This window comes from Polypterus senegalus, chromosome 10 (assembly GCF_016835505.1).
Source record: "Polypterus senegalus isolate Bchr_013 chromosome 10, ASM1683550v1, whole genome shotgun sequence".
Classification (NCBI taxonomy): Eukaryota; Metazoa; Chordata; class Cladistia; order Polypteriformes; family Polypteridae; genus Polypterus; species Polypterus senegalus.
This window is the reverse complement of record NC_053163.1, coordinates 65,753,383-65,772,093: the sequence shown is the minus strand read 5'-3', so window position 1 is coordinate 65,772,093 and position 18,711 is coordinate 65,753,383. Positions and strand designations below refer to the sequence as shown.

The window sequence follows — 18,711 nt, the reverse complement described above, 5'->3', positions numbered from 1 at the left end:
CGCACCTTCAAGTTGTAGAAAGGAAAACTTTCACTGGTGTTTGTGTGTATGGATCCAAATAACTAGGTAGAGCATTCAGCCTTTTCAGAAACATTGGATTTGGTACTCAAAAGAGTACCATGTGCTGATTCAGTAGTCCACTAGTAGATGTCAATGCTGTTGTGTGGAATGATGAATCTACTTGGAGCTAAACTGGACTTTTGTGCTAGTCATGAATTGTTCATAATAAACACCACACTCAAATACAAGGATGCTCATGAGCACACCCGTCAGTAATCTCAGGCCAAATTTCAATGAGCAACTCTGCAGGGTTATCATCTGATCTGAGGCCATCTTTGGTAAAGAGGGGTACTGAGCTGTCCATCAATCACCACTTAGCATTGAGCCGGCTCAGATAGGTGGAACTGAGTGTAATGTGGGTAGGATAAGAATTAGTGCAACCAAATCTGTGGTCATTGCCATAGAAGAGTGGCTTGTTCTCTACATATATAGGGTAAGCAGCTTTCTTGAGTTGAGGAGTTTAAATACCTCAGCATCTTATTCATCAATGGGGCTAAAGGTGATTGTGCTAGTGTGCAATGAAACTGGGCACTTTAATGGTAGTGAATAGTGAACAAAGCTTTTGATTTACTCGTCACCCTGCAAATCCATCCTCATGTATGGTCACAAGCTCAAGATAGTGACTAAAAGATTGATATTACAGGTAGAAGCAACTGAAATGAGGTTCCTGCACAGAGAACTGCTCCATCTTCAGATCAGGCAGAGCTGGTTGAGATAATTTAGATGCCCCTGGGCACTTCCCATGGAGGGTGTATCGGACACTTCCCAGATCCAAGAGGCACTATACCTCACTACTGGCTTGCAAAAGCTTGGCAAATATTGCTGAGGTTAGCATAGCATGGCCTGGTCTGTTTAACCTGGCATGTTTCCAACTTGATTCTGACAAAGAAAATCAGATTGAAATGGAAGTGATCTGTACTGAAGAGCAGCATGTAGGTGAGCATCAAAGAAGCGGTTAGAGCTGGAAAACCTGCACACCATAAAATAGTTTTGAGAAAAAGATTAAAGCTAAAGAAAGAGTTTTAAAAAAGCCTCAAAAAGGACAGCTAGAACATGGCTGATTTCTTCCATTTCTGCTGTATGGGTAAGCAACAGAATATCTGTTTTTTACATATAATGTGATTCACTCTGCATTTAAGTACATTAAATAAAAATGTCACTGATGATGTTTATATTCAATAATTGCAATATGGACTATGATTGCTGGCAAATTTATATACAATTTTGTGCACTTCTTTATTGTGAGTTTCAACAAAACCCTTTTTTTAAAAAAAAATTGTATATTGGTATTGTACAAAAGTGATTCATTATTTTGAGTTCATTAAAACAATTCATTCAAAAAGATCTGTTGCTCAGGAATGGCACAATAGTACCTTAATGGCTGCCATGTTTGTTGGCCAGCAAATCAATAAGTCAGGAGATTTTTTGACAATTTCTTATAATAAGTTTTATTTTCCAAATTCAATCAAAGTTTACATGGCAGACATTTGTAGTCCAGTTCCAACTATCTCAAAATAATAAATACAAAAAGAGTGATCTGGGCTCTGACAGTGGGGGGATAAGGCGATACTGCCTTTGTGTTTGGCCTTCCACTGGTTTTATTTCCCATTTAAATCACTTTCCCTTTCAACAATATTAGATATTTTTGGTGTTACTGAAATATGAAAAATCACTTCTTCTTCAGAGTCAATGATCCTTCAGCTTGTAGTCATGTTATCCCATTACTATAAGCAACAAGGCCTGCCCAGCATATTGAGACGTGACGCTGAACATGCTAACATGTTAACTGCTTCATTAACCCGCGAACTGAAAGCATCTTGTTTAAACATACTTTGTGCCACTTCCTACTACCTTTAAGCTATTACTTGTGTAATAATTTTAAATAGGAAAAGTAATCGGTGTGTTCTGAATGTGTTTTTTTTTATGTAACATTGTGAAGATCTCCAGATTTCCAGGGTGAACATAATTTTTTTAACTTTTGCAGGTGCATGCTGACAAAGCATTTCAATGACCCATATGTTATACTTATTCATACAATCCATGCAAAAGAGCACTGTAAGCACCTTCTCCTTTACACACACTCATGATATAAAAAGAAATATTCAGTTGCAGTGCTTACATGAGTAAGAGGCTGGCTGTCCTGGAGAATGTGCAAACGGTGATTCTGATCTGAGCCGCTAAACTCGAGAACCAGGGCAAAATGTTCAATATAGCGGAGGGATAGTCGATCTTGCAGAGACACCATCACATCCTGCAATTAAAAATGAAGCAGATTTCATAAGAATGAGATGGTTCATCTGAAATAATTCTTGTGTGGAGGGGGAAGTACTTGTTCATATAAACAATATGCCAACGGCTAGTCAACACAATATAAATGTAGCGTTGTTCATGCTTCTTGGTAAGTAACACTTAGCTTTAAGTGTTACAATTTTGGCAAATTGAAATAGACCTTACAGCAGGTTTATCCTGTTTATTGCTAATAAATGCCAACACTGGCCAAAATTGTGACAAAGTGTCAATGAAATACAAATTTGCTCATTGTTAATATTAAAATACATCAAGGTAAGGAAATAGATAGAGGGGGGAAGAATATAACATAGCAGAAAAAAAATGTATAATTCAAGAGCTGTCACAAAGACTGATAAGGTAGTACAGCATAATAAATGTAAATGTAATACTCAATTGAAAACACTTTGCTTCACATTTATTACATTTCTAGACAGTTTAAAACATAAAAAAACAGAAACTCTGCTCTTATAGAAGTGATTTTTATCTTTTTCAAATTTAAACTGAGTAACTACTTGTTCATATTTCCATATAATTCAGTGTAGTGTAATCCTAAATCACAAGGAGGGAAATAAAGAGTCTTCCTGACTAGTATGCCAGTCTAGTATGGAATATACAAATACTAGCTGCATGTGGTCTTTGGGACAAAAAACATCCCAAAGATGCCCTAGGAGTTTTACTGTATACAGTACAGTGGTGGTGTGAAAAACTATTTGCCCCCTTCCTGATTTCTTATTCTTTTGCATGTTTGTCACACAGAATGTTTCTGATCATCAAACACATTTAACCATTAGTCAAATATAACACAAGTAAACACAAAATGCAGTTTTTAAATGATGGTTTTTATTATTTAGGGAGAAAAGAAATCCCAACCTACATGGCCCTGTGTGAAAAAGTAATTGCCCCCTGGTTAAAAAATAACCTAACTGTGGTGTATCACACCTGAGTTCAATTTCCGTAGCCACCCCCAGGCCTGATTACTGCCACACCTGTTTCAATCAAGAAATCACTTAAATAGGAGCTGCCTGACACAGAGAAGTAGACCAAAAGCACCTCAAAAGCTAGACATCATGCCAAGATCCAAAGAAATTCAGGAACAAATGAGAACAGAAGTAATTGAGATCTATCAGTCTGGTAAAGGTTATAAAGCCATTTCTAAAGCTTTGGGACTCCAGCGAACCACAGTGAGAGCCATTATCCACAAATGGCAAAAACATGGAACAGTGGTGAACCTTCCCAGGAGTGGTCGGCCGACCAAAATTACCCCAAGAGCGCAGAGACGACTCATCCGAGAGGTCACAAAGACCCCAGGACAACATCTAAAGAACTGCAGGCCTCACTTGCCTCAATTAAGGTCAGTGTTCACGACTCCACCATAAGAAAGAGACTGGGCAAAAATGGCCTGCATGGCAGATTTCCAAGACGCAAACCACTGTTAAGCAAAAGAACATTAGGGCTCGTCTCAATTTTGCTAAGAAACATCTCGATGATTGCCAAGACTTTTGGGAAAATACCTTGTGGACTGATGAGACAAAAGTTGAACTTTTGGAAGGCAAATGTCCCGTTACATCTGGCGTTAAAGAAACACAGCATTTCAGAAAAAGAACATCATACCAACAGTAAAATATGGTGGTGGTAGTGTGATGGTCTGGGGTTGTTTTGCTGCTTCAGGACCTGGAAGGCTTGCTGTGATTGATAGAACCATGAATTCTACTGTCTACCAAAAAATCCTGAAGGAGAATGTCCGGCCATCTGTTCGTCAACTCAAGCTGAAGCGATCTTGGGTGCTGCAACAGGACAATGACCTAAAACACACCAGCAAATCCACCTCTGAATGGCTGAAGAAAAACAAAATGAAGACTTTGGAGTGGCCTAGTCAAAGTCATGACCTGAATCCAATTGAGATGCTATGGCATGACCTTAAAAAGGTGGTTCATGCTAGAAAACCCTCAAATAAAGCTGAATTATAACAATTCTGCAAAGATGAGTGGGCCAAAATTCCTCCAGAGCGCTGTAAGAGACTCATTGCAAGTTATCGCAAACACTTGATTGCAGTTATTGCTGCTAAGGGTGGCCCAACCAGTTATTAGGTTCAGGGGGCAATTACTTTTTCACACAGGGCCATGTAGGTTTGGATTTTTTCTCCTAAATAATAAAACCATCACTTAAAAACTGCATTTTGTGTTTACTTGTGTTATATTTGACTAATGGTTAAATGTGTTTGCTGATCAGAAACATTTTGTGTGACAAACATGCAAAAGAATAAGAAATCAGGAAGGGGGCAAATAGTACTTGGATCCACTGTACTTGGATAGGCATCAGCTAACTCTTAAGAATTACCCAGTGCCGAGGACGTGGACCCACCTGTGCTTGCTGCCCCACTGGCTTTCATAAGAAGACATTGGCATTACCATATCTTAGTCTTCTCGCTGACATATGGATCCTATTAATCTTTGTCTTGAAAAAATACCTCCAGATAGACAAGGTTTTTAATGAAAACTTCAAACCTTGCCCTCCGTTGCTGAGGTGTTTTAATTGCATGTTGCTGAGCTGCACTCTTTGCTTCGTTTCAATGTTGTGTCTCTTCATCTGTGTCATTAGCACAACGTTGTTGTTGCACGGTGGCATTTTCTGCACACAGGTCTTTCATAGTAAGAAGTGAGGTGTGTGCAAGTGCCGAAAAAATGTAAAAGAGCATGCATGTGCCATCTAGTTGCTGTGGCTGAGCGTGAGCAGACCACATATACAGGTCTTTTGTTTATATACAGTATGTCTAATTCTTAAGTCAAGATGATTTAAGGAGATGCTTTTTGGACTCTGAGTGGAAATTAGAGTTGTAAATTACCCATGTTTATATAGCACTTTTCAAGACACTCAAAGTCCTTTATGGAGAGATGAGGGAGCCAGTTCAAATACTACCTATGTCCAGCATCCACCTGGATGACGTTGTAGCAGCCATTTTGTGCCATTTCACTCACCACATATTTTTTAATAGGTGGTGAAGAGGTGTGAGGGATAGTTAACCAATTAGAGATGGGTAATGATTAGGAGGCCAGAATGACTAGGCCATGATTGTCAATCTAGCCGGGGCATCAGGAAACACCCTACCCTTTACGAAAGATGTCCAGGGATGCTTTACGACCAGAGAGAGACAGGACCTTGTTTTTACATCTCATCCGAAGGATGGTGCCATTTTTACAGCCCAGTGTCCCTGTCACTGCATATTCTGACCACAGCGTAAGCACCCCCTGCTGGCTTAACCTACACCTCTTCCAGCAACAACACAAGCTTTTCCTAGATGTTCTCCCATCCAAGTACTGGCTAGGCCTGAACATGCTTAGCTTCAGGTGGACTACCTGTTCTGTTCTGAAGTGCAAGTGCTATGGCTGCTGGATTAACCATGAGCCATGTCACTCATGACCAAAAAGGATTTAACTACGTCACAACATCAGTGAAAAATAAGCAAATTTATATGAATTAAGCAGCAACAGACAGAACACATTAAAATTCCCAATGCATTCAGGATTTTCTTATATATCTGAAAAGCACAATGCAAAATTAATCTCTCTACTGTATATTGACTTCTCAAAACTTTTGTTTCAGATAGAGAGGATCCATTCACCAGTAAAGAATTGTTGCTAAAAAAACTATACGTCAATGCTCATTCATATTGTTTTACCATGTTTTATGAAATGGATTAGCTAACATAGACTGGCACCCCATCCAGGATGGTTTATTGAACCTTATGCCCATTACTTATGGGTCAGGGAATGGCTCATTTTGGCACTATGATTAAATTATGTACAGTATACAAGCAGCTTAAACTTTTAAAAATTTCTGGACTTGATTCAAGTCTCAAATTGTGTATCTTCAGGGAAGAAGTGCATCTTGTTTCATGACTAGTTCATGGTTTATGTTGTGACTTGAACTATATGACGAGTTACAACTGCTTATTTTTGCTGAAACATGTTATGTGGAACACAGTTTCAAGGCAGGAACAAGCTAGATAAATATTTCCATTGTAAATTTAGTTTGCTATATTATAATCTGACTTGTTGTTGGATGTTTATAGCCTTTTCCAGTTATTCAGTAGTTCCCCAGGGTCCATCTCATATTGCTATGGGCTATAACCTTGTTTACTGCATTAAGTACCTTTGGTATGAAAGGTGCTATGTAAAAATGTTTTGCTCATTGTAATCTTTCAGGACCTGCCTTTCCACACAGTTTATTTTTGCCCCTCTAACACTAAACAATCTATTCTTCTCTCCTTATATATTCACTTATGAACATCAAGATAACCCTTGCATGGTGTGGTGGGAAATAGTGTTTGAATGGGAATTGCAACGTTTTAACAGTATTGTAAAGGATTCACGGCTGTTTTTCATGTGAAAATGATATTCTCTTTCAAAATCCTTCCCCATCGTTCACAGATTGGCAACCCTGTCAATCTTGCTTCAATAAACTCAGTCTACAAGAGCTCCCAAAGCACTATTTTCACCTTTCTATCATATTTAGAAGACAAGTGTGGACATGTTGTTCATTTTATTGTAAGGCATTGCTTAATCCCTAAATTCACTTTCCGTTGTTTTTCTTAATTACACTAGGCAATTCCAAAGTCTCACTTACAATATGGAAGTTGTAAATTTTTTGTCTAATAGGTAACTATTAAAAATATAATATTAAAATAGATAATTTAAGCACAGTACTGTACATTTCTCTGTATTATTTTCTAGCATTTTATTGTGAAAGTGACCGCAAAAGGCACTTTAGCCACCAAAGGTTCTTTTTTTTATTGGTGGACAAGATCATCCTGGAAAAGCCTAAACTATTACACCATACAACTACTTGTTGTATGGTGTAAGATGCTAGGGGTTAACCCCAACAGAAAGATACACTGGACACAGGTTAAAAGCACCAAGATGATTTTTAATGCCTTTCTTCTTAATAAACGGTGCCCTCCAAGCACCACAAGCACAAGAACAGGTAATAAACACAATAATATTCACAATACACAATTCTTCTCTCCTCCACACCTCCCAGCAAGCTCTGTCACACACCTCCCAACTCCGGCTCGCCGGCTGGTTTCACAGCAGTCCTTTAAATAGTTCTTGACCCGGAAGTGCTTCTGTTCTTCCTCCCACGTGACTTGCCAGCTCTTCCGGGTCAGATCGAGGACTTAAATTTTTCTTCAGCCCGGAAGTCCTTTGGAGCTTCCGTCTTCGTGACTTGGGAGTACTTCAGGGTTATGGATGAGATTTATCTCCTCCGGTCCCCTTGCAGTGTCCCCCGGCAGTCCCCATGGCACCCAGCAGGGCTCTGATATTAAACTACATGTCCCATAGTGCCCTACGGGAATCCAGGGCACCGCTGCAGTCCATGGGAGCTGCCATCTAGCATTTTGGTGGAGGCAGGGTCCTTGAAAATCTGCTTTCACCCATTCTTCCATCGCACGGGTGTCCTGGCCTGGTTGAGCTGCCGGCCATCTCTTACAATGGGTACTTTCTATATTACTTACTATTGGAATTCTTAATAAAGACTGGCTACCTTTTTAAAGGATTCAGCACTACACCTCTGAAATATCTTAACAATGGCTGAGACCACACTTCCTCTCAAGTTTCCTGCACTGCAAAAGCTGAATGGTTATGAAAAGAGACTGGCTACCATAAAAAAGATTTTAGACAGCATACTCTAATGAAGTCTGGAGCTTGCTTCTGCCAGGATCACAGAACACGGTATGCTCTTGGTATGCTATCTCTGAAAGCATTTAACCTGAACGAGAACAAATTCTTATATTGCTGGACATCTTAACACTTATGACTTGGGTTAGACTGCTAGTGTCAGCAATGTCAGTAGTGTCAGTTGTTCGCATGAAAAACAAACTGGGCTGGTCTGACAACACAGTGGTGCAGTACAAGAAGGCCTAGAGCAGACTGTACTTGCTAAGGGCACTCAGGTCATTTCATGTGTGCAGCAAGCTGCTGGAAATGTTCTACCAGTCCATAGTAGCCAGCATGGTATTCTATGCTGCAGTCTCATGGGGAAACAACTTGAGCTCAAAAGAAGAGGAATGCCTTAACAAACTTATCAGGAAAGCCTGCTCCATCATAGGGACACAATAGAAGCTATTGTGGAAAAGATGGTGATGGCAAAATTGGATGCCATCATGAAAAATCTCTTCCAGGAGGTGCTGTCTTTTTAGCCACAGGATCATTCCACCACTGTGTATCCTTTTTGTATGTTTCTGCTGCAGCATGCATCTCAATTTGACAATGGGATGAAAAAGGTTTATCTAATCTAAACAGAACAGCAGTTTCTGTGACATAATACACAAATTTTGTTTCATTCTAAGTTTATACTTATTTGCAGAGAAACCAGGCATACACCCAAATCTATTGTGGCACGCAGCTGGGGGAGGTACCCAGCCGGGACACCCAGCAGGACCGGAGCAGGGCTTGCGCCTCCTCCAGACCACGAGGGGACGACCGCCCTGGTTGCTTTGGGGACCATGGATAGAGAGTTTGAAAGCTCAACCCGGTAGGGGCCCGTGGTCACCGCCAGGGGGCGCCCCAATGCCTACAGAGCCCTGGACCTCAGCACTTCCGCCACACTGGGAAGTGCCAGTGAAAGATTGCCGGGAAGCACCTGGACCACATCGGGGTGACTATATAAGGGGCCGCCTCCCTTCATTTAAGGCTGGAGTTGGGTGGAAGACGGACGAGGTCTAGGAAGAGGCAAAGAGGCGGCCTGAAGAGAGAAGGCATTTTGTAGTGTGAGGCCTGGACTTTGGGGAGTCTTGGGGGTTTTGTGCACTTTATTGTATATAGTGTGTAAAATAAACGTTTGGTGGTGCATTGCAACTTGTCTACCTGTCTGTGTCTGGGGCTCGTTCCACACTGGCGTAGCCGGCGGGATGCTCCGCCTGGTTCAAAGCGGAGACCTGTATTAAGAAAAAATGTTGTGGATGGCCCAGCGCAGCAGGGGAGCCCACCCACGTGCCGCGGGAGCGGTGTGCATACAGCCCTGCGAGAGGCACTCAACCCACGGACCGCCGCCGGTCCGCAGAAGAGCTGTTTCCCTCAGTGAGAGAAGACAATGGGCAGAGCAAGAGGACAGTGGGCTCCAGCGAACGCGCCGTTACTGGAGGCGCCCGGGACGGCATGTCGCCTAGGGAGGCCATGGCGAGGACGTCTCCTTGGACAGACTGGACCGGGAGGTAAGTTCCCTGCTTTATATATTCCCGGCCCTTTATATATTCAAGTTTTGACTTTATTTATTCCGACAGTGACTTTACATAATCAAGGTTTGACTTTATATATTCGGGAATGACTTTATATATAAAACATTTGACTTTATATAGTTAAATTTAGTCATCATTGCGTAACTTTTTCTTTACCACAGAAATTTAAAGACTAAATTCAACTTCCATTCCTAACAAAGATATTTCTGGCGACTAAATAGAACCTACTTATATCCAAATCCGAGCTATTGAGCCATCGCCTGCCTGCCTGAATAAGTCACCCTCGCTTCCCTCTTACTTTTTTACCCTTCATTTAATCATTGCTAGTGGTGGAAAAATTATAAAATGGAAGGAGGATTACACTGAGTATGGCTTTACCAAAACAATTATTGATGGCGAATTGATTATTCATAAAGCTTCAATTGGTGATCTGTTTTTCTGTGTTAACCTCATATTTTTTCATACTTCTTCTCAAACCAAGGGTGTGCGACGGTAAAATGAATCGGAAAGTGCTAATCAATGTAATCGGTGTACCAGGAAATCATGTATTGACAGAAGTTCCCCTTTGCTTGTATTGCAAAGTGTGATTAAATGCGTGATTTTTTAACGCGTTATGGAGCGTATGCATCGAAGCTTCTCAGCTGTGCTTGTGCTAAGAAAAGGAAACATTTTAAAAATAACGTAACACGATTGTCAATGTAACCTTTTGTAAGTAGTGCCTGGAGGATTCAGTGTGGAGTTACTGTAGAGAAAGCGTGTGTATTAACTTGTGGATTTTTCTGTGAGTATTTGGTGGCAGCGTCACAAAGTCACTTCCGTAACACTGCTGCTCAGCTCAGAGCGAAATGAGGTGAATGGGAGGGGAGATGATGACATGACTCCCCCACCCGCCTTAACTGTCAGTCCTCCACAAACACAGTCTCTCGGAATTTGCATAAGCACAGCCCTTCATGTGTAATTTTAACTTAAAGTGATCAAAACTCTCGTTTATATCCTGCGTCCTCTCATTAAACTTGTATCCCGCATTACCCATGGGCATGACAAACGCCAGCGGCAGCCTGTCTATGAACTTAATTTAAACTTTAGGTTTACACCTTGTTTTTCCAAAGTAGCAGCACTCATGAATATGGTTGTATATGTCACTTGCTCGCTTCTTATTGTTTCACTGCCTTCTCAATTATATAATGCATGTTTTCTTCAGCGCTTTTTGGAGCTCTTCCTGGTTTTCTACGCACTGCATTGACAGTCAGTTCACGTGATTACGTGGGAGGCGTGATGATGTCACACGAAACTCCGCCCCCCACGGCTTTCGAGCTCAACTCCATTACAGTAAATGGAGAAAAATAGCTTCCAGTTATGACCATTACACGTATAATATCAAAATGAAACCTGCCCAACTTTTGTAAGGAAGCTGTAAGTAATGAGCCTGCCAAATTTCAGCCTTCTACCTACACGGGAACTTGGAGAATTAGTGATGAGTCAGTGAGTGAGTCAGTCAGTCAGTGAGGGCTTTGCCTTTTATTAGTATAGATAGTGTGTAAAATAAACATGTGGGGGTGCTTTGCAACATGTCTACCTGTCTGTATCCGGGGGTCATTCCACACTATATATTGTGGCCCCCGACCGGGGCTGGAGCCCGCCGGGACGCCCAGGAGGACGTGAGGAGGGCTTGGGCCTCCTCCAGACCGCGAGGCGTCCGTCCTGGTTCTGTTGGGGGCCACGGGTTGAGGGCATGGAAGCCCTTCCCTGTAGGGGCCCGTGGTCACCGCCAGGCGGCGCCCCGATGCCGGTTTATCCCGTGCGGTTGCCGGTTGGGGCTGGAGCCCGGCCGGGACGCCTTGGAGGACCGGAGGAGGGCGAGTGCCTCCTCCAGACAGAGTGGGGGCGCTGCTGCGCCGGGCCGTTCACAGACATTCTTGATTTTGATGCAGGTCCCCGCCTTGCACCAGGCGGAGCATCCTGCCGGCTACGCCACTGTGAACGCTGGCCCCGGCACAGACAGACGGACAACATTGTTTCACCACACACCATTTATTTTCACCAATATTATTTACAAAATGGCTCACGTGCACCCCCAGTGCCTTCTCGCACCGAATTCCCCAAAGTCCAGGCCCACAGTCTCTTGTGCCTTCCTGGCCGCCTCCAGTCCTTCCTCTTGCTCAGTCCACTTCCACCCGACTTCCACACCATGACTGGAGGGAGGCGGCCCCTTAAATAATGCCCCGGATGAGCCCCAGGTGCTTCCGCCATCTGTTCCTTGGCCACGCCCCAGCGTGGCGGAAGTGTCGGCTGCCTTCCTGGCAGCTCTCCGGGCGCCACATAAAGTCTTCCCCCCGGCACTTCCTGGTGTGGCGGAAGCGTCGGGTTCCCGGGATAATTACGCACTGGGGCGCCGCCTGGCGGTGGCCACGGGTCCCTGCAGGGCTGGGCTTCCATGCCCTGTACCTGAGGCCCCCTGCCTAACCAGGACGGACGCCCCCACTCTGTCTGGAGGAGGCACTCGCCCCTCCTCCGGTCCTCCAAGGCGTCCCCGGCCGGGCTCCAGCCCCAACCGGCAACCGCACGGGATAAACCGGCATCGGGGCGCCGCCTGGCGGTGACCACGGGCCCCTACAGGGAAGGGCTTCCATGCCCTCAACCCGTGGCCCCCAACAGAACCAGGACGGACGCCCCCTTGCGGTCTGGAGGAGGCCCAAGCCCTCCTCACGTCCTCCTGGGCGTCCCGGCCGGGCTCCAGCCCCGGTCGGGGGCCACAATATATAAAAGTCAATGTGTGTGTGTATGTACGAGGGCAATCCCAAAAGTAAGGTCTCCTATTTATTTAGAAATACAAACAACCGTTTATTTTCTATAATATTTACATAATTTTAAAGGTTGAAGAATGATTTATTTTTCTACATAATCGCCATTTCAGTTGATGCATTTTTGTAGACGCTGTGGCAGTTTTAGAATGCCCATGTCCTTCAAGAAGCGTTGAACCTCATCTTTCACCTCTTCGTCGGAGCAGAATCACCTTCCGGACAAATGTTCTTTCAACTTAGGGAACAAGTGGTAGTTGACTGGGTGCCAAGTCCAGCAGTGAGAGCATCCAGAGTGATCCGCCGATCTTCACACATGTTTTCCTCAACCTTCATGACTGTCTCGTCGGAAATTGACGGTCTCCCGCTCCTTTGTTTGTCGTGACAGTACAACCGGATGTAAACTCTCTACACCACTTGTGAACGTTTTTGACATCCATGCACGACTGTCCATACACTTCCATCAATCGTCGATGAATTTCAACTGGTTTAATGCCTTTTGCGTTCAAAAATCGAGTAACTGTGCAAACTTCTCACTTGGCAGTAGCGTTCAATGGGAGCTCCATTTTCAAGGGCTGCCAAGCCAAGCTGCACATGCTTGTTTGGGAGTGGAGGAAGCACCAATCACAACAGTGTGGCCAACAGCTATACAAACAGTTTCTGTACGTCCCCACCGCTTTGGAGACCTTACTTTTGGGATTGCCCTCGTATGTATGTTAGAGCATCACGTAAGAACAGCTGGAGCGATTTTCATGAAATATGGAACACGTGTTTCTCAATGGTCGACTAAAAATACTGTAGGGTGAAATCAACCCTAACCCATCACCTTCTGGGTAGGGTGGGGGTTGACCTTACAATCTTTTATGCATGTTATCATCCAGTTGACACTTGGAACAACCACCAGAGAGTGAACTGGAGGTGACTACCAGCATTCTGTATGTTTGAGCACCACCACTGCGCACCTGTTGTTTTTAAACTTAAATTGAGTTTTACGTGTGCAAGTGTGTGTGTCTGTCCAGCCCGGAAGTGAGGGGTCCAGTGATCCTCTTGGAGCTGTGTGCTGAACTGGCGCCAGCTTTATAAAGGCAGACTTTGAGGAATTGTGCTGTACCTGCTCCTTTGCAAGTTTTGTCCACTCTCGGGTTTTTAGCGACAGGAGCTTTTCAGCGTGAACTGGCTGACCAGTCCAGTATTTCTCAGTCATCACTGAGTCGTGCCATGCCAGCTGCATGGGATGGTATTATCTGCTTGTCAAGCAGATATATAAGATTTCTGTACACTACGGTTGAGCAGGCAATTGCAGCAATGTCCGGTTTTCCCAATGTAATCGGAGCGGTCGACTGCACAAACATTGCTATAAAGGCACCTTCACAGAATGAATTTGTTTATGTAAATAGAAAGCATTTTCACTCTATTAATGTGCAAATCATCAGTGATGCAAAAATGCGCCTCACTAATGTTGTTGCGAGAAGGCCTGGCTCAACTCATGATTCATTCATCCTGAGACATAGTAGTGTGGGGAACAAACTTGAAAATGGTGCTGTGCGTGATGGCTGGCTTCTCAGTAAGATAAGATATTTATTACCTTTTTGGTTACAGTTGTACGTTATCTGTATGATGTAACCATATAACACGATTATTCAGGTGACAGCGGGTACCCACTGAAGACATGGCTCCTCTCCCCTCTTGCCAACCCACTGACTGAACAAGAGCAACATTATACTGACCTCCACTCTCAAGTTCGGGCGGTGATAGAACGTACTATAGAGCAGCTTAAGGGCCATTGGTGCTGCCTGGATAAGACTGGTGGAATGCTGCTCTATAGTCCACAGAAAGTGTGTCGCATCATGCAAGCATGTAGCATTCTACATAATATGGCACTCATTCCTAACTTACCGGTACCTTGATGAGATGCGGTATGATGAACCTGATCCTGGACCACCAAATGATTAGCCACACCGGACAGCATTACAATGTCGAATGAATGTAATTAACAGAATGTAAAAACAGGTAAACAGACGCATCATTTATTTTTTCACAAATTCATTTCATTTTTGGTTAATGTCACACAATACTGCCTTAATATTTCGTAGTTCATTGTCTACATCCCGCTGTGCATTGGCCACATCTCTCACTGCATCCGCCAATGTATTTTGAGATTCTAGAACTACATCAGTCAGCATACGGCCAGATGATCGCCCACCAGTTTCCGAGGCAGGGGTGTGTGAGCAGCCAGCGCCCGAAGATGTGGTCGGCACAGAAGCAGCACCATCATCGCCCAGAATCATGTCCTCAGCATGGGTTCAGCTTTTGTATTATTGTCTAGAAGTAAATAAACAGTAAATAATACCTGATTGTTTGTCTTATTACTCATGCAAATTATTTACACGAGTATGAATAATGGTAATCAAAAAAGAACTAAAATCTCACCGGCATCTGCGGTGATGTCAGAATCTCACTACCCCGCTGGTAAAATGCTGGCAATGAGTGTGTCGTCAATACTTGCTGCAACTCGCTGCTCAAACGGCATGAGCTCCGGGAGTTCAGTACCTCCTCCAGTGGAGCTAACATGCAGACCACTTCTTTTTTAATTCGGTCACAGTACGATTTTCTGCGTCCACCACGCTATGCCACTCCATCAATTTCCTTTTGTTGCTAATGCCACTTCCTAAGTTACCAAATAAAGCATTTTTCCTGGCCTCTATTTCAGCTAGCAGAACCTCCATTTCACATTCACTGAAGTTTTTTTTTTTTTCCCGTGCTTTCGCCATTGCCTTTCTGAAGCGCTGAAGGTAAGGGGCTATTTAATATTGATTTGCATATTCAAAGAGGCGTAATTCTGGGAGGAGTTGGGGTGGGGCAGTAGGCACGTGCACGTGCGTTAATTTCCACGCTGAGCGGGATTTATGTAGCGGAAGAACGCAGAAGTTGACGAATGCACAGATTCCTGCATCTGGATTTTTCTTTGCATATGCACATTTCGGCTTTTGTGCTTACGTCATGTTATAGTGCGAATTCTACGCACAGCGTTATACATGAGGCCCCAGGTGACTGCCAGCATTCTTTATGTTTAAGCAACACCGCGGGCACCTGTTGCTTTTCAAATTAAATAGAGTTGGCTGGTTCCAAGCGTCAACTGGATGATAACATACATACAAGACCGCAAGACAAGCACATTAGTGAGCCTTTATGGTTTGTTAATTTATTTTTATTTTTAAAGTTGTGTTTTTTTTTATTATGTTTTTCTCAAACATCCACCCATCCATCCATCCATTATCCAACCCGCTATATCCTAACTACAGGGTCACGGGGGTCTGTTGGAGCAATTCCAGCCAACACAGGGCGCAAGGCAGCAAACCAACCCTAGAAAGGGTGTCAGCCCACTGCAATTTTCTGAAACAATTAGATAAAAAAAACAAAAACTTTATTTTCCTCCCGGGCAACGCTGGGTATTTCAGCTAGTGTATGAATACATACAACATGAACAATTCAAATCAGAGTCACACAGTAAGCTTTTGTCAGGTGGTTAACTGAGTTTTAATTTTAAAAGTCTTTGTCTTCTTAGGCCACATGTGATGCTAGCAAGTATAGGGATTGTTCTGTAGGAGGCTAAACTGTGAGAGATGTCAAAGAAGTGTTTCCAAATGCTCTTGTTTTATACAGTGCCTTGGTGGCTGATAATACAAGAATCACATCAGCTAAAGTAGTACAACTGATCATTTCCATTGGACTTGTTACTTGTCAGTGAAGCTACTTTTAGCTAAATGTGATAATATGTTAATGTTCTTTCTTCCATATGATGTAACAGCATGTGAACATAAAGGCTAAATGGGTGGCTGCTGGGACAGTGGAACTACAGAATTGCATGACAATTCCTAAGTTGCTCATTGCACGGGTTGGCACATGTGCAGTGGTGGAGTCTGCATGCACCACATATGCACCTGCACCTGATGGATGCCTTTTATAATGTTCACAGCCTGGCAGTCCACAATTGAGAAAATGCTCTACTCGAATGAAGATGATAGTCCTTTGGGGTTGGGGGCAAGAATCAGTTTCTTCCTGGCTTTCCAGCAAAATTGACCCTTTGGGATACATCCTTTGGGATGCTAAGCACTGGTTTACCTTTTTTGCACCATCTTTGTATTAACTGTTGTTAAATCTATTATGTTTAAAAGCCAGGGCAGAAGAAAGGAGAAAAGGCAAGAGTAGGCGATAAATAGCGGCCATTAGAAAAGATGAAGTGGGAGATTAAAAAGTTAGTTGGTCATTAAGACCTGAGGAAATGTGTGATCCCATGCTGAGCATGAGCTTAGCTTCTTCTATTTTTCTTTGAAAAGGGTCTTTGAAACCCCAAGAAAGAACACAGAGAGATCATTATGGCTGTGATCAAGGGATGTGAAGTGCTCTACATTCGGCTTTGTAAGTTCTTTAATTTTAATGTTTCAAATGTGCCCTGTGAAACAATGTGCCAGTCGGACTGCACTCCTACAAGAAGTGAAGTAAATAAGATTTTTAGACTGGCAAGAGGCGTGCTATTTAATATTGAAATTAACAGGGGATCAAATAAAAATGGTATTGTTGCAAGCAATACAGTATAGCGGGTCTTGTTAGAACTCTAAATGCCTGGTAAGGAATGTGGCTCTCCTCTGTGAAGTGAGCTGTGGGTGACAATCTTCTGCAGGTTATGTGGTTAACAGAAGGAGATCAAGTAAGGGTTAGCAAAAAAGGATTCTATAGAATGATCAGTCTGCAAAATGAGGAAATTTTGTTTATCTACCTGTGGTAAAGATAGAGTGTTGGAATGGGGGAACCAGCAGGATTTTATTATTGGGTTTCCTCTTAGAGTTTATTTTATAACAATGATGTCTGATGTTGTGTTGAGCTGCTGCTGTTGTTATTGCTCTAAGTTGAAGTGGAGAACTATTCTTGTGTTGGAGTGCACTCTTGTCTTTCCTTACATGGTTGTTTGTGGTGTGGTGTGATGCTGCTTTTTTCAGCTCACTTTCAGGCACTTTGCTGTGCCTTCTGCACCTCCATAGGGAACAGCATGACTCTTTCTGGACGAGAGTGTAGATGTTCTTTTCTTAACGTAATGCTTCTTATCAGACTTCTCAGACAGGGCTCAGTCACTGGCACAGAGCTTTGGTTGGCAGACTAGATCTTAGAGCTAGTTCGAGGTGTCCAGTTCCAAGAGTATAGATCATTGGCATTCAGCTCACTGCCAAAAGAGAGCAGCTCATCAGCTTTTAGGTTTCAGAGAGAGATGTGGTGAATGTAGCTAGTTTTGAAGGAAGGTGCAACCTCTGGTGATAGGATCAAGGTCACTTTTAGTTACAGAACATAGTGCCTTCTTATAGGAGCATTATTTTGTCCATCACGTACATGCATGTTCAGTTTACAGTCACAAGACTAAGATGAATGTCTGATTTACACCTTTGTTATCTGAAGAAGTACAGCACTGACCGATATTTGGCCTTAATAGGCCTTGTATGCCACTCAAGCCTAGCAAAACAGGCAATACAAACTGTAATACATCAAACATGCAAGTAATATTATCACTGTATTGTGTGGGTGGGACAAAACATTTAGTTCTGTTAATACTACTACAGGGCTCTGAAAATAAGAATTTAAGAATACATATGTGGTATCTTGTGTCACTTTATTGTAATTCTGCACACCTTTTCTTTAAGGTTCTTTCTATTGTCCAGGAGCTCCATGAGAGTCACCTACCAAAACCTGTGCACACTAATCTTGATATATGTCACAGAAGCTGTGTGGACTACGAGGCAAGCATGTTTTTCTTTACTTGAGGCATTTATTTCCACAATCAATATCATAATGAGAAAGAGTCAGACAAGGAAGTCAAAGCAAGAATAAACTATCCAAGGACCTACAATACCTTGTTGAGATGGCATATAGATGGTGTTTTTAACTGGTATTATCTGTTTAGTGATGTTTATTAAAGTTTGTGTCTTTGAAGTTTTTTTATGTATTGGGAGCAGGATACTGTGCCTTTAAACAGGTCTCCCCACAAAATATATGGCTGTGATTCTTTCTGGGGATATTTTAGTTTAAACCATCAAACATTCATTTGTGATTGACTATTTCACTGGAGTAAGGCTGGGAGGCATAAAATTCTTTTAATGCTCAATTCAAAACATATCCGTGACATCTTAGGTAGGTTCAGTGTGGACTGAAAAAGAGTACTTCTGATGCTGAACCAGAACACACCAGTTGGAAATAAAGTTGGGTTTGGAAAAGTAAACAGCCCCATTTTACTTCTAAAAGTGTGGGAGGCACGTTTCTGAAGATTCAGAGGTTCCTGGGCCT

At 42.9% G+C, this 18,711-nt stretch overlaps 1 protein-coding gene across 7 annotated transcripts in view; it reads right to left on the bottom strand.

The window, feature by feature from the left end:
• frmpd3 (FERM and PDZ domain containing 3) overlaps positions 1-18,711 on the bottom strand; it is a 781,596-nt gene that overhangs the window by 32,122 nt on the left and 730,763 nt on the right. For all 7 annotated transcript variants that reach the window (XM_039765859.1, XM_039765862.1, XM_039765860.1 and 4 more), the window contains one exon: positions 2,180-2,311. In XM_039765859.1, coding sequence (XP_039621793.1) covers positions 2,180-2,311 — 132 coding nt within the window. The remainder of the gene's footprint in view (positions 1-2,179; positions 2,312-18,711) is intronic.